Source organism: Gadus morhua, chromosome 9, assembly GCF_902167405.1.
Source record: "Gadus morhua chromosome 9, gadMor3.0, whole genome shotgun sequence".
NCBI classification, from domain to species: domain Eukaryota; kingdom Metazoa; phylum Chordata; class Actinopteri; order Gadiformes; family Gadidae; genus Gadus; species Gadus morhua.
The window spans coordinates 20,962,639-20,984,979 of record NC_044056.1 but is presented as its reverse complement, the minus strand read 5'-3'; the positions used below and the strand labels follow the sequence as shown (position 1 = coordinate 20,984,979).

The 22,341-nt window shown below is 51.1% G+C and overlaps 1 protein-coding gene across 7 annotated transcripts in view; it reads right to left on the bottom strand.

Annotated features, from left to right (window-relative positions):
* scaper (S-phase cyclin A-associated protein in the ER) overlaps positions 1–22,341 on the bottom strand; it is a 55,841-nt gene that overhangs the window by 24,933 nt on the left and 8,567 nt on the right. For 3 of the 7 annotated variants that reach the window (XM_030366819.1, XM_030366814.1, XM_030366817.1), the window contains exons 7-22: positions 21,531–21,652; positions 21,062–21,372; positions 20,048–20,446; positions 18,612–18,779; positions 18,460–18,526; positions 18,243–18,387; positions 17,916–18,027; positions 17,266–17,406; positions 16,667–16,822; positions 15,830–15,972; positions 15,602–15,683; positions 15,339–15,491; positions 13,740–13,847; positions 9,377–9,516; positions 5,760–5,825; positions 5,367–5,493 (exon numbers count right to left, since the gene is read on the bottom strand). In XM_030366819.1, the coding sequence (XP_030222679.1) occupies positions 5,367–5,493; positions 5,760–5,825; positions 9,377–9,516; positions 13,740–13,847; positions 15,339–15,491; positions 15,602–15,683; positions 15,830–15,972; positions 16,667–16,822; positions 17,266–17,406; positions 17,916–18,027; positions 18,243–18,387; positions 18,460–18,526; positions 18,612–18,779; positions 20,048–20,446; positions 21,062–21,372; positions 21,531–21,652 (2,440 nt within the window). The remainder of the gene's footprint in view (positions 1–5,366; positions 5,494–5,759; positions 5,826–9,376; positions 9,517–13,739; positions 13,848–15,338; positions 15,492–15,601; positions 15,684–15,829; positions 15,973–16,666; positions 16,823–17,265; positions 17,407–17,915; positions 18,028–18,242; positions 18,388–18,459; positions 18,527–18,611; positions 18,780–20,047; positions 20,447–21,061; positions 21,373–21,530; positions 21,653–22,341) is intronic. The other 4 variants (XM_030366816.1, XM_030366820.1, XM_030366815.1 and 1 more) reach the window with 3 other exon arrangements.

The window sequence follows — 22,341 nt, the reverse complement described above, 5'->3', positions numbered from 1 at the left end:
GCCGCAGCAGTGATATATGTAAACAAAGATTCAGTATCAAAACGATTTATAACGTTGAGTTTTTAGTTTTTTTTACACATTTGTATCGTTGTTTTTTGCTTTTGTTGCTGAGCGAACGTGACTCTGGGGTCAGACGCTGTGAAGCTAAGCTAGAGGAGCCACTGGCGTCAAGGGACATGCCTGGGCGGGAGGGGGGGGGGGGGGGGGGGGACTACAATGGAGGTTGAGCTGCTGATGGAGCTCGTCCTCCTCCACATGATGCTGCAGAGCCTCTCCGATTCGGAGGAGGGAGCCGCGCTGCCGACGGTAAACAGCCTGCAAGACGAAGCACGCCGAGACACGCCACGCTCACCGTGGAGTCAGACATAAAGCCTTTCATCTGTCCTCCGTGCCCGATGCTGACACATAGCTCCTCGAGAGCCACACACACACACACATATTAGGAACACCAGGCTTTGGGACAAAACCCCTCCAAAAGTACACAGCGCGAGGCACAATGAGGATCAGGGGGATCTCGCGGACGGTCTCATTAGGCCAAGTACTGTGTGCAAAGGCGAGCCTTATCAGTGTGGCCCCAGTCACCGACGGTGGGCTTAACCCCTCCTCTTAACCTGCCTATCAACGCAGCTAACTGAAAGCTCCCGAGGTAAATGAGAAAGGGCTGCTCTTTCATGCTAGCTTATCAAATGGTATTAAAACGGATGACAGAGCGGGGCCTGCCCAGTCATGGGGGTCTCCGGTAACATCCTGGCGTGGTCTGCTTGGCTAGGTTGGCTAACTTTACTGCTCACAAACTGCTCTGTTATGAGGAAGAGAGGAGAAGGATTAAAGCTAAGAAAACGTCTGGAGGCATTGTTCTTTAGGTGGTCCACACAGGTAACGCTTCAGAGAACAAAGGACCATTGTTCAGGACTGATGATTAGGTATTTTACACAACCAAACGCAAATATGAAGGCGTCTTCCAAAACCAACCAGTCTTAAGCCATCTTAATCCTACGTTTGTTTGCCTGATCACAACAACAATTTGGGACAGTATGGCTCATGGTCGGGACAAGGCAATTCTCTTGAGAAAATAGCAGAATCGTTTAGCGGTAAATCTTTTGCACAAACATTATCAATGGATAAAAGCAGTGCCTTTATTATGCAACCCGTTTGACAGAGAGGGGTTTAGACAATAACACAACCCAAGTTTTGTATATATGTGTAATCCAAACAGAGTCGCTGTCTCTATAGCAGTGGGGGAAATACACAAATTACATTAGGGGAGACAGAGAGCGAGAGAGAGAGAGAAGTTCCTCCACCCAATATGCCTAAGTGCAATGTTTGATCTGCTAGTGTCTGGTCACACCCAGGCACCAAGAACACAACACAATGAGCTGAGGGAGCAACGCTGTGCAGGGAAGACGAGCGAGGCCGGCCATAGACACCACGAGAGGGATTCCGTGTATTAAAGCAAGGTGACCATTATTTCGGCCAGCTAATGAGAGGGCCAGGCAGTTGGGTCAATGGCAGAGGAGCGCAAACGGCTCCTTTTGGTCTCCACCCACTAGCATCTCTGATTAGCCAATAGTGACGCAGGGGGGACCGGCAGCCCCGCCCTTATTGGCTGAGAGTTTATTATTAGTGGTAAATCTTGTCTTTTATCTCTGCCGACATGTTGGCTCCGCCCCTTTATTGGTTCAATGCCACTGAGTGTGAAACAAGGAACAAACGAGCATATTACCCGGGCTTAGAGGAGCAACATCCAGGGGTAAACACTGTCTGTGGGCTGGGCTTACTGGAAACCACAATAAGCGTGTCAAATAAACATCTCAAGGCAAGGTTTGCAAACGTGCATGTTTACAAGTCATAATGGAATATTACATAGCATGGTATACCACCGCCAGTGAAAACAATGTTTGAATGGGAAATGTTACAAACTTGTGTTTATTCTACGATACAAACCTAGATGAATCAAAGGGCAGTGTGGTGTGAATCAGGCTTGCCAAAGAAAGCGCAGACAGCCCAGGGTAGTATGTTCTATACACACACACACACACACACTAAATGTTTACAATAATTCCTCATATTGGTCTGATCTACAGCGCCTACCAAATTCAACTGAATAAAGAGAAAACCGAAAAACGAATCATTCCATATCCCACGGTCACAAAACACTGCTTCAATCAGCACTCAAGCACAGAGACAATTAAAACAAGCACGCCGGCACAATGTGCTACAGGCCTCTCCTTGTGCAGACAGAATGGGCAGCAGAACCAGAGCCAGCCATGTGCGTTTCACAGCTGGCTTTCAAAAGCTAACCTTGTAGTTAGCATCCTGCCAACACCAACAGCATGCATCAAAACCAATAAGAAAAACAAACCCAATAGTCTTGTGGTAAGGGACAGGTGTATGACTTCCAGCAGGAAAGTTGCGGGTTCAAACCCTGGGCATCCTTGAGCTAAATGCTCCCTACCTACTCATTAACAATGTGTAGCTAAAAGAAGACATCATATTTGTCACTGGCTTTAGATAATGCCTATTATTAGTGAATACCAGATATGTAATGTGCACTAGCTCCACGACATGATTGGGAGTCTTCAGCTACTCATAATAGACTATTTATCCGTTGACTTTTACATACTATGCTACTTCTGTACCATTCAAGAATTAAAAAATCGACATGCCCCTCACGACAGCATTGCCCCGGAGCGTCACGAGGCTGTAAAACATCAGCTCTCCCCGTCCTTGACTCCCTGACATGTTTGCGGACAGAGACACAAATCACGTGGAAAACATCGAACCTCCTTTGGCAGAGGTAAGAGCGACCGTGTAGCCAGACCAAAAACAAGAGAAAACCATTAGCATGGCTTAACATGTCCCGTCAGAGTCAATCAAACCCTTGACCACTATGATGATTAGAAGGAGAAGGGGGGGCCGTACCGTGGCGTCGGTCCTGTTGCCGAGGTGATTCTCTAAAAGGGGTTTCTAAAAACAAACAACGTGGGGGGGATGGCGCTCGGCGACGCTATAACACTTGCAATTCAATCCAGCTGCGGTCGAAAAACACAGCCGATCCCCCTGGTTAAGATGGACGGTTCCTAAACAACCCTGACACACTCCCTGCAGTCACGTCTGTGTGGGCCAGAGACGAGGTTCTGGCCCAGCGGATCTGGGCAGGATCTGTCAGTCTACTGGGGCAGCCCGGCCCTCCTCCTCCTCCTCCTCCTCCTCCACACAGAAACACTGTAGTCCCATTTCCCCCGTGCTCCTGCTCCTTCTCCTGATACTACGACTGCTCCTTAGAGGCCCAGCGGGACTCTCACAGCTGGCAAACGAAAATGTAAACACAGTCTAGGGGCCTTTGGTTTTCAAGGACCCTTGTTTCCTGACCATCCCTCAATAACGACCTGACCAATGACAACAATAAATAGCAATGACCGCTAGCGGCCGTTTATTGCAATTGTGTGTTTAGGAGAAATAAATACAAGAAAATACACTCACACATGGACAAATAGAGAGAAAACGCTTGTGCGCAGAATAAACCGTTAGCAGGCACAGAGGGAGCAGCACACGGAGGTCAGAGAACCAAGGTCCAGGGAGAGTCTGGGGAGGGAGAGGGAGGGAGGGGGAGTGGGAGGGAGGGAGGGGGCGGAGAACGTTAGGCTCCGACTGCATGGGGGCTGGGTGGGTGCTGTCTAAAGAATTAGTGGGGAAAACGGAGACTGAATCAGATATGGTGGAATAGAAAAGAAAACAAACAAATGGCTAGGTGAGTCAATGACACTAGAGAAGCTTGTTAGGTCAAATAATCTCAACCCACACACAGCCCCCGACCGGAGTGACTCACGGCCGCTCAGCCCCGCCGATGGAGACGCTATTTATTTGACTTTTGTCGGGAGGATTAGAAGAGAAGGTTTTCCCCCTCGCTGACCAATCCCAGCACGCCAGACTTCGTAGTTTCAGACTTACCAAGTCTGAAACTAGCGCTATAATGTGAAATTAATGAAAACTTCCATTACTGTCATTAGCATAGGATAGTTATGCAGATAATTTACAGATATATTCCACAAAGCCCTAAAAAGCATTACGCGTGCACACGCACACACACACACACACACACACACACACACACACACACACACACTAGCTCCGGGCCCAGTCACCTCTGACCTCCCACTGGGGGTGTCTGCGATCTAAGGGGAGGAGCATTGGCACATTGGTGACAGCTTGTGAGCCACTCGTATAGAACTGTTCTCCCTCCCTCCACTTCTCTCGCTGCTTAAGTGTGCTTGGCCCCCCCCCTCCCAACGACGAGCCACTGCTTCTCTCCCCTCTCTGGGGAAATCCAGTAATGGCCCCACCAGCACCCCACCCCAGCCCTGACGAGACCCCCACCACCTCCACATCCCAGCAGCCCACACGTAGCAGGACGTGCTCTGATGCCTCACCATGGTACAGCTCTACCGTGGACTTGGAGACATCACCGATTTTCAGCAACTCAAAAAAGGGAACAAATAATAATATTCACAGCGAAACCTAAAAGGGGATTAATTGAGAGTCCAACTACAAATGTTTCAAATCAACCCTTTTTGTACAATTGCGATAACTCCATTTGTAAACACAGACAAAAAAAAAACCTACGAAATGAAAAGGCCTAATCTAATAGTGAATCGCCCTGACTCGCCGCCACAAAGTCTTTTGCATTAACGACATTTCATTTGGAAATCCAATTTACCATTGTCTAAACCAATGACATCTGAGCCATCCCCCGTCCACCAGACACGAGACAATGCCCGCCTTCGCCATAGGAAGCTCCCCGATGAGTACCATGTGCCCAATGAAAACACGGCTAATCTGGTCCGCATTAGCCAATAACCGAGGGCGAGGAGCGCTGGAGTAAAGCGATACTCCACATCGGGGCGGCGGAGACGGACGGCTCGGCGGCCTGCCGCTCCGCTTCAGAGCGGTGCCAGGGGGCTGGCGCGTTGTCTGTTCATTCCCTCCTGTCGACAGTGGATGTCTGCGGGGAGAGGAGCCCCCAGCAGCAGCGGCAGCATCCTGGGGACGAGGGCTGGGGAGAGGGGGGGGGTACCCACCCTGGGACTACGAGGGGAGGACGAGGGACCTAGCGCTGCAGACCAGAGTTGCAGGGTCAAACCCATTCACCCGCCGCGCTAACATAACACGGAATACACTTTCAATCACTTAAAATGGACACGTTAGCTAAAAACTGAACCTCAGAAAAAAAGCTTAATCTACATAAAAATAAGGCTAAATATAATAAAGAATATGACCAAGGAATCAATGATGTTTCAGCAAAAAAAGAAGTAGGGATAACCCCCGTGAAACACCTAGTCCGGTGAGATTGTGTACGGTGGAGGCACCTGTTTCTCCAGGATGCGGGAGATCTCGCCCAGGGTCCGGTCCAGCCCTGACACCCTGTTGTTGGCCCACTGGCCCGTCTCCTGGCCCTGCAGCTGCTTCAACAGGTCCTTCACCAGCCGCTGCAGCCTGCGGGCCACACACACACACACACACACACACACACACACACACACACACACACACACACACACACACACACACACACACACACACACACACACACACACACACACAGTGAGATCCTCATGTCGGACAGGAGTCATTTAACCACCGCTGACACACCTGACACCCACTAGGGTTCTGACAACCCGTGTCAATGTTATCTGAGGGAAGGTTGAGCGTTGAAGTGAGGTTTAGAGTAACGGTGGAGCGAACGGTCTGAATAACCTTACTTTGCTTTGTACGGGGAGTCTGGGACCTGGGCCTTCGCTTCCACGGACGCTTCGTAGTCCTTCGCTCTGCGGAAGAAAGGGGGGGGGGGGACATTCATTGAATCCCAGTTTGGGTTAATGACGAGATGAAAACACGAGAAAGCGAGAGACAGAGAGAGAGATGGGGGTCAACTTGAGACTAAGTGTTTATTCAGCAAGTCAGCTATTCGCCAAGAAATTTGGCTTATAATAACTCCACATCAGCTCTGTAGGGACCTGGTATCTCCCTGCCAGTGACTCACATCCCTGAAGACCTCAATTCCATTTGTAAATCCCTTAAGTCTTAACTTTGCCCAGAACAGCTCAAAAATCATGATTTCTCTCATTGTTAAATAAACAATGGAGTTCTCTTTTAGAGCAACCATAGACTTCAATTGTGTTCAGTGGCGCGCACACACACACACACACACACACACACACACACACACACACACACACACACACACACACACACACACACACACACACACACACACACACACACACACACACACACACACACACAGATTCTCATCTCATCCTTATTCTCATCAGTAGTTCTTACATGTAGAAACGCACGTTTATCAGACGGTTCCCAGGAAAGATAAGAGCGACTGATCGGTCCCGAGATGCAGGGGTTTACGGTCATCAATCCATCCAACGCTTGATCAAAATCACGCACACACTTCCTGGAAGAGGACAAGTGCACTGGGACCTGTCCTTCAAACAAGGTCCAATCCATGCTGCGCGGCTTTTGGTATCTCTACACAGCCCTCTAGCGAGCATTGTCTGGTTTTCTTCAGGCTAATCCAGAGAAAACAGAAAGTACACGTTTTTTCTCCTGAAAGTAAATGCTCAAATTTTTTCAAGCCATCAGATAGTTTGATCGCCCTTAATGTTTCATGATCTTAGAACACGTCTTGTACAAAGTTGCATTTATTTAGAAAAGGAACGAAAATAAACCATATAATATTGTGTTCGGATTTGATTCCCTTGAGGAAACCTGTCCTGACTTTCATCCCGTCTCTCTGACCCGCGGGTGGCCACAGAGGTAGTAGTATTATTAACCATCTGACTCCCTCAGGATACCAGAGCATCCAGAGGAAAAGCATTAACAAAAACACAAAAAACCCAACTCGCATGGAAATATATCAAAAGACTGACCAGTCTCCTCTATTCTATTATGTGAGCAAATGGTGTTCTCCCCAGTGAGCCCTGCTGCCCTGTTGTGGATTGCAAGGTTAAAATGTTTTAATGCAGTCGGTGGAGTAAACCAAGGCAGGGGGGCTGATGGCTGGGGGCGGGGAGGGGGATCGTCTGATCCCGTTATTTCCCCGGTTCATCCCGCAGGCTGCATGGCTAATGGCGGCCCGCACAGGAGCTTGAACTGCACCTGACCCGTTTGTCATTCTTTATATTACAATATTCCTCCCGGACAGGTTTACACCCACCCAGGTTAAACAGGGAGCAATTGCAGCGCCGTACATCATTGTCGGCCACCGGCCTGGCTAAATGGGCCAGGAGCAATAGATGGCAGGAGTCGGTAATGGAGAGAGGGGAAGCACAAATCTACAATAGCGCAGTAATTCATTCACCAGGAGCTGAATCCAGATTCATTATTGACTTATTCAGGGTAAGGTTGTTTCAGTCTTCCGACTGGGTAGGGGGAAACATCCCCCTAGTGAAGCATCCAAAGCAGGGAACACACCAGAACATTGGACAGAGGCTGGAGTCAATAGAAAAACAACTAAAGACAGCATATTGACCCTGAAGGAGAGTTGTTTCTTGACAGCTGGTAGTGGCGTAAATGTAGTATAGCCAAACAAATAGCCACGTCAGTGGAGAAGAAGGAAACTATTTTTGGCTGCTGAACTACGATCAACCATCCTAACGGTTTGTGTACGGTTGTACGTGCGTGTGTGCGTGCGTACACGCGCGCAGCCGCCAATGCACCCGAGCCCTTCAAGGCTGGATCTGTGCTCGTGTGTTTGTCTTTGAGTGGCACTTCTTCTGGTGTGTGTGCTAACACGCGTGTGTACGTACGTACGTACGTACGTACGTACGTACGTACGTACGTACGTACGTACGTACGTACGTACGTACGTACGTACGTACGTACGTACGTACGTGTGTGTGTGTGTGTGTGTGTGTGTGTGTGTGTGTGTGTGTGTGTGTGTGTGTGTGTGTGTGTGTGTGTGTGTGTGTGTGTGTGTGTGTGTGTGTGTGTGTGTGTGTGTGTGTATACTGGTTCACCGGCACGGCCTCCCCTCACTTTCCCCTCCATCTGAGGCAATGAGTTAAAGCTGTGCTGCTGTCTCCGCGCGCTGGGCACAGCGGCCCCTTTGTGCGCTCACCTCGCGCAGAGGTCCCCACGTACACAGGCCACCCTGTCCCACCCCCCCCCTGCACCCCTGCAGCCCTGCAGCCGACCACAGGCAACCCACCGACGGCCCGCAAACCAGCTCATCCAAGAGGATAATTGAAGGCTTATCCAGCGTGCGGAGAATCCCCAAAGCCTACCGACATGCTAGTTAAACCCAATTGCGAACGCCGTGTTTATCTTCACAACTGAATTAATACTGCTGCGGGTTAGCCATACCACAAAAACAACCAATAACACATACACACCCACACAGGGCAGTGTTGCAGCTGTGTGTACACACACACACACACACACACACACAAACACACACATTGCCTCTGTAGCACGACATGCCGAGTTGGGCCTTGAAGTCAGGGTGTAAACCTCTCTCGCCTTTTACATGCTTGCCCTATACACTGGTCCAATGAAAAGGCTGACTTCCAGCCAAACGGCGGAGCAGCTCAGATGTTGTATGCTCAGCGGGGGCTCTTGTGTTATTTAGGACCTGTGAGAGGCCCTCTGAGTGGTGCTCTCAGCCCGCACGCCGGAGGGAGGACTGACGGTAAACAGCAGGCAGATGCACCACTGGGCCTGGCTGCCCTGATCATAAACCCAAACAACGCCCAAATGGACAGTCCGGATTGTACTTTAAATTATTTATGAATGTCTGCACCAGCACCCCCCCACCCCTGCCCTTCTTTATAACCAGAACCAATCACAGGAGTTGAATCCAACTCAGCCTACTGACCCGACTCAACCCAGGTCCTGGTCACCACAGAAGAGCTTTGCTCCCTATTTGTTGATTGCTATCGATTTCCTTCTTTGGTATTTCATTAAAACAAATATGAATCATTCACAAACAAAGAGACAGAAACATGGGCCGGGTTTACGCATGTTTTAAGACCAAACATGTCGTACACTAGAGGGGACGTTGGGTTTTGGCAGAGTGGCGGCAGCAATTTGAAGGAGAGCTCTTAACAGGTGGGGTCCTACGATCGATTCACTTCTACTCAATCGCAGAAAGTGGTCATAAATTAAGCTCATCTGTGCAGCCCCGGGAGGACAGTACACATAACATCTCCCTCCAGCTCCTTGTCCCTTATAAAAATACTATTAAACACCCTGAAAAGCTCTAGACCCTGGGGCTCGGAGACATTGTGCGAAGGAGAGAAGGAGAGAGGGAGAGAGGGAGAGATGGAGAACGAGTGGGAAGGAGGAGAGAGAACAGGGAGCTCACCTAGCGTTCATCCTTGTTCGAAGCTTCTTTGCCCTTTTCCTGGCCTTCTGCCGCTCCTCTCCCTCCTTGACCTGGCCCTCCGTGGCCACGGAGCAGTCCGTCACAATGTCCACGATGTACTTCTTCAGGGAGAGATGCTCCTGAAACACACAGTACATGCATCAGGGTGATGGAAGGCGACCGTTTGTTTGGAGAACATAATCGATCATAAAAAAAAATGAAAACAGGTAAAGGGGAATTAGAGAGCTAATTCTTAAATAGACTCGAGTCCAAAATAGACTTGGATATTTTCGAAATGGAGGAAGAAAATACAGTCCCACTCCATTCATACTCTGTGTGCTTTGCTCTATGAATAACAAAAGGATTCCATGATTTTTTTCGGCTGCGCTGGATGTATGTAGCAAAACTCACGCTCCATGTGCTTTGGGCTTCCGTGTACGATAACTTTCTAAAGTGTTTTTCTATTCGTGCTTAAAGAGTTCCCAAAATGAACAAATGAGTTCACAGCGCTGATCTCTTAACTACATTTTACAGTGTGTGTGAAACACTCAAATCGGGAAAACCCCTAGCCTGTGACTTCAGCAGACTGAGCATGTGGGGCGCAGATCAGCGGTAATGTCATTACACCCTTTGATTACCAGGTAACGTGCAGCACGCAACACTTTCCAGGGCCTGGGCCCACAATAGAGCCGCTAACAGTCTTGAAAGTGTTGCTTCCCCTCCCGTCTGCAGAGCAGCCACCCTGACAGATGAGGCACACATTTCCACCGAAGAAAGACAGAAAGCGAGACGAGAGAGAGGGAGAGAGAGGGGGCTGTTGGTTGGGTAGGGGGTGTAACCCAATTTGACCAACATGATGTATGCGCCAGAAGCCAATTACCCCATTAGCTGGTCACGCTGCACCCCAGAGGAGAGGAGGGGAGGGGGAGGCCTGCCTCCCAGATAAAGGCTCTCCAACCTGTGTTGTTCAAAGCCATGGCCGTGTGAGTTCAACGGCTGCCCCGGTACAAACTACAGACTGACAGGTGTCTCGGGAGCGGATGATGTTTAACAGATTGTACACATTTAACAAATCGATGTAATCAATGTTGTATTCTTACAAAACATTGAAAAAGAAAAATAGGTGTCGATAACTTGGAAAACGGCAAAAAAACGAGGCAACACGGATTGAGTGTTATGCTCCACGCTGTGCGTGTATGAGCGGAACAACCTGGCCTAGTTTTCGATGACACTACAGGATGTACGACCGTTGCCGCCCTCTCCCTCGCTAAGCTCTTCGATGCATTAGCTCCATAAATCATGAATAAGGGCTTCAGGTATTACCCCTCGCATATTCACCGTCTCATCAGCAAGCCACAAACTTTAAGTGAACCTAAGCACCGGCTTCTCGGCTGAATGCTTGTACAGCAACAATTATTTATTCAGCCCTGCGTTATGCATTGACATAAACACGCTACGACCACAACAGCTGGGAGCCTGGGGGAGGAGGTGGGGGTTGGGGTGCGGGTGTGGAGGTGATCTGATGAGTGCTTTAACACGGTTACGCCGGATGACGGACAGGTGTCTACCTGGACCGCTGAAACAAAGGAAGCAAAGAGTCTGGCCCCGGGCCCGGCACAATGCCACGGCCGGGACTCTGGAGTGGGAAACACTAAACCGCCCACTTCTCTTTCTCTCGCTTGCGGGGAGACACAACACGCATGGACACACACACACACACACACACACACACACACACACACACACACACACACACACACACACACACACACACACACACACACACACACACACACACACACACACACACACACACACACACGAGCTGAAAGATACTTCTACACGCACACACACACACACACACACTCTAAATGATTTGCTGATGCAGAACTGCCTTTGTCACGTACAATGACTTAAGAGGTAGATTTCCAGTTGGTGTGAAACAGACAGCTGTAATTCAAGTTAGGGGACCAGATATGATGGGACGGCGTGTCCGGTTACCACTACCAGACTGCTTCGCAGGCCTTTTTTGTTGCTCCAATGAATGAATGCCAGAGGAGTGACAAGCGATATGCGGCCAAAACAATAAAGAGAAACTAAACAGATTCTTGGCCAGTATAAAAGGCGGCTAACGGATCCCCTGGTCCTATCTGTTCCTCTGGGTTCTTGGTGCAGAACGGGGAAGGGGTTCCCTGCTGGATATCGGTTACAGCTGCTCCATTCCTGCAACTGCGCAACCTCAAAAAAGAAAAAGAAATGAATCCAAATAGAAGCGGGGGGGGGCCGGGGAGGGGAGGGGGGCCGGCTTCAGCTGGCACGCTGGATATCTCATCGGCCTTCTCTGCTGGTTGCCAATCATGGAGGTTTCAACACCGGGACCCTGGAGGGCCGCTGGGGAGGTCAGCCCTGGTACCCAGGGGGAGCCAGAGGGAGTCTGATCCCCTGGTATGGCCTACTGATCCCCCTGCTGGCCAGAGGCTAGAGGGGGGGGGTTGTCAGCCGGAGACGGAAGGGTGGAGTTCAACCCAGGTAACGCACCGGGGGTTGGACAGGGTGTGGAGAGATGAAAGATAATTAAATGGCACACCGTTGAGAAGCCAGGGGTTCAGAGCACGCCTCTATATCAAGTTAAAGCAGGACAGCTTAAGACTCTGGAGGCCAGCACGGTGGAAACATAGGGAAGGACTTCCAGGCGGTCTACGGCCGCACATCGATCAAGCTGTTGATAATCGCTGGATTTCAATTTCATTCGCCGTTTTTTCGGAGAGAGAGAAAATGAACAAATGTGATGAAGATGAGACTGTGGCTGCTCGCTGCTTCCTCTCAGAAGCTATGGAGTGACCCCTGCACAGTTCAGCCAGCCATCTTCATTTTAATTAAAAAGCTTTCATCCAGGCAAGAGTTATGGAAGCAGGAAATAGTTGGCCATTGCGTGAATGAAATAGTGCGGGCCGATATGAGCCTTAACATAAATATTGTGAGGCTAGTGAGTTCCGTCTAAACAAATTCCAAAGACCTCCATCTACTTGAGAGTCGGGCCCGATCGATTGGTCCCGATTGTAAAGCACAGAATTAGTCAAACCATGAGAACCACTGCACTGATGGCTAATATTTGAAAACAATATTTATAACTTCAACATTATTTTCCCATTCAATTATATTCCAATTAACAGAGTATGTGATCGTAACATGGCTTACACATATAGTGCCAAATAGTTTCTTTGATCATCATTTTGATCTGCGATGAAACGTTTTAGTCAACATTTCTTAAGAAACGAAAACATTTATTTTTTAAATAAATGTCAACTGCAGTGTTTCTTGGCTGCTTGTGGGACAAAGCAAACATTAAGAACACATTCCTTTGGTTCTGGAAACTTGCACTAGGCATCTGGCATTATTTATAGACTCAATTATTAATTGAAGAAGATAATACACATAAATGGGCAACGAAAATAATCATAAGCCACACAACACACACACACACACACACACACACACACACACACACACACACACACACACACACACACACACACACACACACACACACACACACACACACACACACACACACACACTCTAAGGAAGGGACTGACTTAGTGAAACAGGAGGGAAGAAAGGAGCAGGAGCAAGGGGAAATTATAAAAAGGTGAGGGAGGTTAAAGGGTGCCGCTCCCAGCACCCCTGGTTGTCTGTCTCACAAAGGGCGCCGTTGAGGAGCGCAGTTGCAAAAAAGGCCACTCTCGTGTTGCAGCCCTAGAGCTTCCCCTTCTGCTCTCACAAGCTGCCGGCCTGCAGGACACAACACAGCCTGGGGACACGCAGGGCTGATGTCACCCCTGCGCTGGAAGCACTCAAGCGGCACACACACGCACACGCACACACACATACACGCATCTGTGTGTGCAAACACACACACACAGATGCGCACGCACACACTCTCACACAGGCTTGTTCCCCAACGCAGCGTGACAAACGGTCAAACTATACGAGTGGCTGGACGGTAAAAAAAACAACTACAAATCTGGAGGGCATTTCTAAACATTGGGTTTGTTTTATATGTGCCTACATATTTCTCATTTAAGGGAAGCTGTAATTATTTTAGAGATCAAACCCAATATGTATGGTTTACAATAAAATAGAAAGAAAAAAAAAAAACATGCCAATACCTGGGACCCATTTTTAAATAGCGAAATGTTTGGAGCGGTGGGAGGGGTTCAATATGTCTCGTAGGCTCTGTGCTGGGAGAGCTTGAGGAAGAACGAGGGCGGGGCGGGAAGGAAGAAAGGGGAGGGGAAGGAAGGGAGAAAGGAGGGAAGGGAGGGGAGAATGGAGGGAAGGAAGGGGGGCAGCCTGTACCCACCACTTCCTCGTCCGAGAGCTCCCGCCCCTGGATGCTGCTGCCGTCCCGGACGGCCTGCTGGTGGCCCACTCCCTTGGTGTGGCTGAACAGGTGCACCTCCGAGGTGATCTGCCCAAACATAAACAGGAGGTCAGAGGTCAGCGCCGAGGTGGACACCCCGGATGGGGGTCAGCAAGAGGCCCCCCCCTGGGAGGCCCCGGGTGAAATGATACCCTACACAGGAGCGCTCAATGGGACGCGACCTGCCACAAGAAACTCCATACGCCATTGACGAGCGGCGACAAAAGAAGGCTATCATACATGAATCTGTTTTTAAATACAACAGGGCATTCCATGGACCTTGCACATTGTGTGTGAACTTTCCCATAACCGACGCCATATGCGCTCGGTGTTTGATGTCATGCGTGATGTAGAGTAGGTTGGGAGCTTAACAGCGAGATGTATAGAGATCGCACAGATAGTGTGGGAATGGGGAGGGAGGGAGCACGTATAGAAACCTGGAGAACGTGTCCCAAGTTCTTTTGTTAAATGTCTCCGGGACTTCCATCGATTATTTTAATGAATGCGTCCCACTTGTGAGGCCGAGGAAAAATGACAAGTGTATCGAAGGAAAAGAGGAGTGATAAACGGCTCCGAAGGGAGGCAGGTAAGAGTTGGGAGCGGGCCTTGTTGTTGCTTTCCCAGCATTGGAACAAAGCCCACTTAGGACGGCCTGTGTTTAATGTCATTAAATAGAGTGCCTGCCACTGACCCATCCGTGATCCCTGGTGTCAGACGCTGCCCAAGGTCATCCAACATTTTAACAAGATTCCCCGCAGCGCCCCTCTTCCCCAGGCTGCGCTCCGTGTGCCGCGGGAGCCACCTCCCGCCTCGTCACAGATAAATATGTCTGCCGATGGATTTGTTGCCATTCGAGGGAGGCAAAGCAAGAGCCGTGCCCGAGCGTAAATCCACGTCATCATCTTTAATCATCGCAGTTAAATTCTAATCGAAAAGTGGCCTCTTCCCAAAACAAGACCCTTCTGTAAATCAGCCTCCTGCCCGGGCATTTTTATGTATCCCGCTTGCCAAAGAATAGAGAGAAAGATGCTCACAACAGCTCTACTGTGGCCTCTGTTTCTTGGCATGCCTTATCCAGGTATACCGATGACATTCACGCACACACACGCTCATTAGCTTATGAAATCAACCTAGGCAGGATGAGTACAAGAGTATACGCTTCAGCACAAATAATAGATTAGGCCAATTAGAAAGAAAGGATTACATCCGATTATCAGTCTGTATAAGAATGTCATCAGATCCACTATAAGCAGAACAACGTGAACACCTCCATGTTTTAATAAACCACTGGTCTAAACTAAGACGGAAACTAAAAAGTGTTGGCCCTCTCACTTGAAGAAATATCCCAGATATACATCTCTCATTTCAGAACCAAACGCCTAAAGGGGAGCTACACAGCACACTGCAAACGGCTGCCTAGTAGGCCCAATCCTATTTTCTCGGCGTGGTCGATTTCCCCTTTTGTTTTACATAGAAAGACTCTTTGCAGCTCCGTTAAATGGCCAGACGGAGGTGCCTGGAGCAACGGGGCCCACGTACCACCACGTTGCACAGCGAGCAGTGCTTCTTGCGCTCGTAGGGCGTCAGTTTGGGCGCGTAGTCCGTGTTGGCGTGTCGGCCGCTGCTGAGCTCCGCCGCCTTCTCCTTCCTCTGCTCGATCTGCTCCATGTGGCGCCGGCTGCTCTCGTCGTGCTGGGGGGGGGGGGGGGGGGGGCGGGGGGGGCGTCAGTCACAGCAGGGGTCTTACGGTACACACAGTAGTCCAGTAAGCTACAGTAAGAGGTGGGGGTAAGAGAGCTGACCTTCATCTGAATCTTCTTCTGCAGCTCCTCCATGGCTTCCTGCTGGGCGGCGCTCAGCGCTGCCATGCGCTCCTCTCGGTCCCTGGGCACATGGAGAACACGCAGAAACATAAAGCACCCGCTGGGACGGAGCCGAAGTCAATCCACCATGGCAACCTCTCCGAGGGCTCTAGATCCGTCGTGACAGGCCGTGTTGTGGATGGGATGGGATGGGATGGGATGGCAGACCTGGCCCGCTCTCGCGCCGCGTCCTCCCTGGCCTTCTCCTTCTCCTGCCTCTGCTGCTCGATGCGCGCCTCCTGCTCCTTCCTCCTCATCAGCAGCTCCTCCACCCGGGCCTGCCGCTCCGCCTCCAGGGCGCGCTTTCGCTCCTGCGGCGTGGAGCGCGGAGAGCGCAGTAAGACTTGTTGTCGACGAAGACATTGAATACCATATTCATATTATGTTTGAATAAGAGTTGAGTCCCATGAAAATAAGGCCGCCCTGTTCCTACAGTAGCCCAGAACGAACAGACGCCTCTAGAGAGACCGCGTTTAAAATAAAGGGTGGGGCGTGATATCCCCATGGCCACGACTTATTTTTGACTCTTTAATAACATAGTTGGAGTGTTACATTGTTCCTCACACAAAGAAAGGCTGTTAAATCCCCCATGTCCTACAACGTTCAGTGTCCTTGGTGTTTATGACAAAATTACCAGATTCTTATTGGTTAAACAGATTTATACGCAGGCTAGAGCCGTCAATATTGACCTTAGTGCGATAAAAATTGCTAGCACCTTACACAATATAGGCCAGTACAGGCCACCGTAGTCCTGGGAAAGGGAGGGGTCGGGAGGGAATTCAATGGCTGCATTCCACAATCTCACCCTGTTGCTACTAAATCGAACACACTGGACCTTTAATAAGCTTGGGCCTGAGAGACTCAGATTGCTGCACTGCAATCGCTAGTTTTTTCAGTGTGTCGCTCAAATTTCGATTGCAAACGTTGCCTATTCTCAAGCTGCCCGGCTCTGCCTGGTGGCTCTGGATGAAGGAGGCTGAGTGAGAAAGAGGACGGGTCAGTCACCTGTACGGCCTCGTCCCTGGCAGACTTCTCCTCCTGCCTGCGCTGCCTCTCTTCCTGCAGCTCGTTCAGCCGCTGCTCGTACTCGTTCAGCTTGGCCAGCACGTCGTGCCTCTTGTTCTGGGCCTCCAGCGTGTTGATGAAGGCGATCTCATTCACCTGCAGCCAACACACACACACACACACACACACACACACACACACACACACACACACACACACACACACACACACACACACACACACACACACACACACACACACACACACACACACACACACACACACACAGTGGATCTCAAGTCAGATCCTCAGCAACTCTTTCAACCAATTTCAATGCGGACAAGAATATGGTGATGTAGAGGCTGAACCTCTGACTCCATCACCATAATCTTGTCTGGAGTCAAGAGGGACAGCCCGACTCCGAGAGCACTTCATAAGGATGTGGACTTCATAAAGAAATGCGGAAGTCAGGAATTAGTCTCTCTGCCTCCAGACAAGATTATGGTTCCGGAGTCAGAGATCCCAGCTGACTTTTCTTTTCTGTTATGAAATCCTCCTTGCTGGAGAGGAGCCCCCTTCGACACCCAGTTGAACCCTACCTTGGCCTCCTCCTCCTGGGCCTTCTTGACGATGGCCTGCAGCTGCAGCTCCCTCTTGAACTCGGCGTGCAGCAGCTTCTCCTCCATCATCTTGCGCCGCTGATCCAGAAGCTCCTCCTTCCACTTCCTCACCTCCTTCTCCTGAGGAGCAAGGACAACACAGGCGTTACTTTCTCACAGCTTACTGAGCCCTTTGAAAGACAGGGGAAAGTGGGACATCGGTCAGGCTCATTGACCGGGGTGTGCTCGTCAGCAACTGGTCACTAGTGTCTTGTGTCGTGCAGGTCCTACACCATGTTTGTGTGGCTACGCCCGACTCACGCAATGACTTTCTAATCTAGGGTGGACCGTCACCTGGGAAACAAAAATATGAACTTTTTAAGAGGATGTTGGTTTTGGCCGGGGTCTCTCCCTCTCTCTCTCCCTCTCTGACTCATGTACCGGGACCGATTCAGATCCCGGATGTGAGTGGCGGGCAGCGATATTTATCGCGTGGAGTCTGGCAGGCGCGCTGACAGACACTCTCCTCGTGATCCAACGTGTTGATCTCCCCAGGTTTGGCTAGCAGGTCGGGGGGAGGGGGGGGGCCGAGCTGCCGATCGCTCCCTGGACCCGATCGGCCCGGGGCGGACCAAGGGCTCACGACTCACCCGCTCCAAAAGCTTCTGCAGCTTGTGGTTCTTCTCCTCCCTCAGCTTCTCCCGGAGCTGCTGGGCCTTCAGCTGCTTCTCCTCGTGCTTCTTCTTGGACTCGGCGATGGTTCTGGACACAAGACACACGGGAACTCTCACCTTGCCCGCACACAAAGGGCACCAGAGGAGACCGAAGAATGTATAGCACATGGCTAGAACTGTGTGTGACCTTTTGGATTGGACAAACACACCAATGGCCCATATTGCACTATTCATATTTCCAAGTCTTTTGACCAGTCCATCCCAGCAGTAGTGAGAGCGCCAGGCGAAGCCCTCCGGTCCCACCTCTTCCGTGACGGCGACGACAGCTTCTCGTGCATGTGGATCCCGTGTCCCGGCGGCCGCGCCGGTTCCTCCTCCACGATGTCGCCCCACGAGGTGCTCTGGCGCCACGGCTCCCGGGCTGCGGGGGGCACAACGGAAAACAGTTCTACTCTGTGTCAGCACCCGGGGGACTGGGGGTCCGCGTTGCTTGAGGTGACCCCGGGGCAGCGGAGCTCACCTTCGTACTCCGCCAGCACCTCGCTCCAATCCAGGTTGAGGCCGCATCCTCCGCTGTTCATGCCCGCCTGTGCACAACAGCGCGTTAGGGTACAGCGAGACGCCTCGGTGTGACTTCAGACCCTCCCCAGGTCCAGCGCTCCGGACACTCACCGTGAAGTCACTGTCGTTGTCCGTCTCCAGCTCGCTGTGCTCCGCCTGGATCTCGCGGGTCAGCTGCTCCTCCTCCGCGATGGCGCTGGCAATGGCCTCCTCGTTGGCCCGCTCCAGGCGGTCGGCCAGCTCCTCCTTCTTGGCCAGCACCTCCGCCATGGACTGGGGCTGCACGCACAAACGCACCCGCGCACCCGCACACACACACACACACACACACACACACACACACACACACACACACACGGTTCTCTCTAGTACACTTTTAACTTGTTGACAAGTGCTTTCCAACCTCATCATCTTGATGATGATGAAATCATGAAAAGGGAAGAAAATTGAAATAAGAAATAACCCAATTATTTTTGACTCAATTGAACAAATAACATTATTGCAGATTTTGTAAGGCGTCATTATTTTTGCACTTCGTCGTTGCTCAGAGGGTTAAAGAGAACACCAACACCAACCCAACCACAAAACGTAGCACACAACCACCACACCAATCACTAGACTGAGGAGGCATTCAGAGAGCATGCAGGGCATGTGCAACGTGGGGAAGGGGGAGCTGGGGGGGAACTCACTGGCCACTACAGGTGCTTACAACAAACCGTCAGTTTGAAGGATAGCCCGGGACCTGCTCGGAAGAGAGAGCTAAATACAGACAGACCCAAGAGGTATGAGAACCTGTTAAGATAGGATTAAGATGATATCGACAAGATGTGGATTGGAGGGTATATGTATGACGTGTGGGCTTGTTTTATCGCTGCACATTTAAAACTATTCTAAAGCACCCAACCTCATTCCAGGTTGGGTATATTATATATATATATATATATATATATATATATATAACCTAGTAGCCTAGCTTCGGTTCATGCAAGGGTAACAAACTTTTAATTTAAACTTTTAATTTAACACTTTCCAAAGATTTTGAAAAGTCGCTTAATCAAAACGGATGCCAGTGCAGTGTAGTTTGTATACAAACACAGAAATAATTCTGCACTATTTCAGGTGCTACTGTGGATTATCAGACTGATGCAACGCAGACAGGTTACACTCCGGCCAGAAGCAGCTGGCAATACAATTGAACCAGTGGCTCATCACAGGTATCTTAAAATCACAGCGCCGAAAATAGTAGTGAGTTACATCTGATTCTGTACAAGCAGGCCAAAGCCGACGTGGGATCCGGGCAGACCCCTTTAACCGTTCCCATCCCCAGACCTCCACTCCAGACTCCTCAGAGCTCAGGGCCCACACCTCCCAGTGACGAGACTGGCTCCGGCCGTCAGCACATTCTGTTCTTGGAGTAGGGGGCTTTCCTCAGATTGACTTTGTTTTGGCGGTGAGGGCCCCCCATGGGAGCCCTGCTCACCCTACCCTCCCTCGTCCCCCCCCCCCCCCACCCCCCACCCCCGGCTTCTCAATCTCTCAGCACTCACAGTGGAAAGCTCTGTGGGGTCCTGCCCGCTCTCCGGTGTCAGCGGTACAGCGGGGGTCGCCGCCGTGGCCTGTCCCGCAGCCCCAGATGTTTCCGTGCCGCCCAGCGGCGTGCCCCCCAGCGGCGTGCCCCCCACTGGCCCGCTGCCAGCCCCTGAGCAAGGCACAGGGGTCGGCGTGTCTGCCGGGGCCCGGTCGGGGGACCCCGAGAGAGGGGCCGGTGCGGGGACAGGGACGGGGACGGAGGGCGGTGGGGTGGTGGAGGCGGTGGCGGTCGGGGGGGGAGGGCTGGCCTCGGGGCCCTGGGATGGGGAGGGGGCCGACATGAGTTGGGAGGGCACATCCTCGTAAGACACGTCGACACACCGGCCCGAGTCTGGTGCGCTCTCTGCTGGGGGCTGCTTCCGACACAGGCAAACAACACACACACACACAAACACACACACACACACACGTCATCACAACAAACACAATTAAGAGAAAATAAAACACATGCAAATTCCAAGCAAAACAAGCAGTTTCATCAGAGCAATTCCTACCAAAGTCAACACGATCAAATACCCACACGGCTAATCAAAACACACACACGTCATGCAGGAAGGCGGGCACAAGCATGCCCCTAACATATGATACAGATTGAATAGCCATACAAATTTGCATCAAATAAACAAATCATAGCGATATTCAACCGACCAATGCCTCACACACACACACACTCGTAGCAAGTGTGTGTGTGTGTGTGTGTGGGGGGACGCGGGCGGCGTAGCGAGCACGGCATCCCTGCCTCTGAAATGTCAGTGTACAATCAATTGTCTTTAAGATGATACCGCTGTCGGGACGTCCCGTGGAACCCAAAACAAAAACAAAGTGGCTGATAAAAACGTTCTAGGGTTACTTAGCGTCTGGTGAATTATTGATACATGGGGGAGCGCAGGGGGAGAGAGAGAGAGAGAGAGAGGGAAGAGGGAGGGAGAGAGAGAGGTCAGCGGGTGGGGACGTTTGGCGCGACTAGGTACCTCCGTGCCGTGCCCTTGCTCCGTGTCCCCGGCCTTCCCCGGGGGGGCCGGCTCCTCGGAGACTGGCTGCTGGGAGTCCGCCCGGGTCACCTCCTTGTCCGGGGAGCAGCCAAGACTCTCGGGCGGCTGCGGCTGCTGCTGCTGCTGCTGCTGCTGCTGCTCCCCCCCCCGCGGGGGTTTGTCTCTGCTGCCGTCCTGCTTGGGGAGGGCCTGAGCCCGGACCGGATTCACCTTGGCCACCATGGCGGCCGAGCGCGGCCTAGCGGGGCGCCCCCGCTGGACCGTCTCCCAGCCCTCGGCGTCCAGTTTACCTGAGGGGACACGGGGTCAGACGCAGGACGGGGGGACACACAGGGTCAGACGCAGGACGGGGGACACACGGGCCCTTCTAAGACCTGCCCCGCACATCGAGACTACTATTGTTTCCGGCTCTGTGCTTTCATGATGTGCCGTCTGAGGGCCGTCTTACCAGGCTTCTCTATGGGTGAAGGGTGGGCAGAGCAGGGCAGAGACTGGGACGATTTGACCCGGTCCGCCCAGCTGGGGCCGGTGAGGGAGAGACGGGCTACAGCCAGGTTAGGCGGAGGACCACTAGACAACACACACAAACACACAGAGAGAAAGGGAAGGATTAAAAAACGATATGTAGTCAGTAAAAAGGTTCAGTTCAACAATACCTCTTTCCATCGCATGAAACAGAATGCTAATTGGGTGTGCGTGTGTTTGTGCACTTGCGTGTGTTTGTGCACTTGCGTGTGCGCGCGCGTGTGTGTGTGTGTGTGCGCTTGACGGTTCCTGTGTGCCACTGATCAGATCTCGGTGTAATCTCTCAGCAGCTGTCAGACATGGCCCACAAGGAGCAGTGAGGAAAGTGTCCATCTAACTGTATCGCTCTCCAGGAAAAGATAAGTCCGGGATGCACTGAGCAACAGGACTCAGGCGTGATCAATATCCATTTCCTGCAGGATCAAATTACACGACTAAAATGATGCTTCAGCACTCTCCAGCCGGCGGTCCACCCACGCCCAGCACTGATTTTGTGGCCACGGAGCGAGAGAGTCGCCATCCAGCTAATGCTTCACTTTGAGCAATATTTTACCAATTATCCTCTTTTTTATTTTTTTTGGCCTACATTCCCAAAACCAAATCCATTTAAGTAACGATTCTATTTACGACTGACTGACAGCAAATCTACAGTGATAAAGTTGAAAAGATATCGAAACTACACATCTATACATTCTCTTTAAATGACGGCATCTTTCTAAAAGAAAAACCCTAAA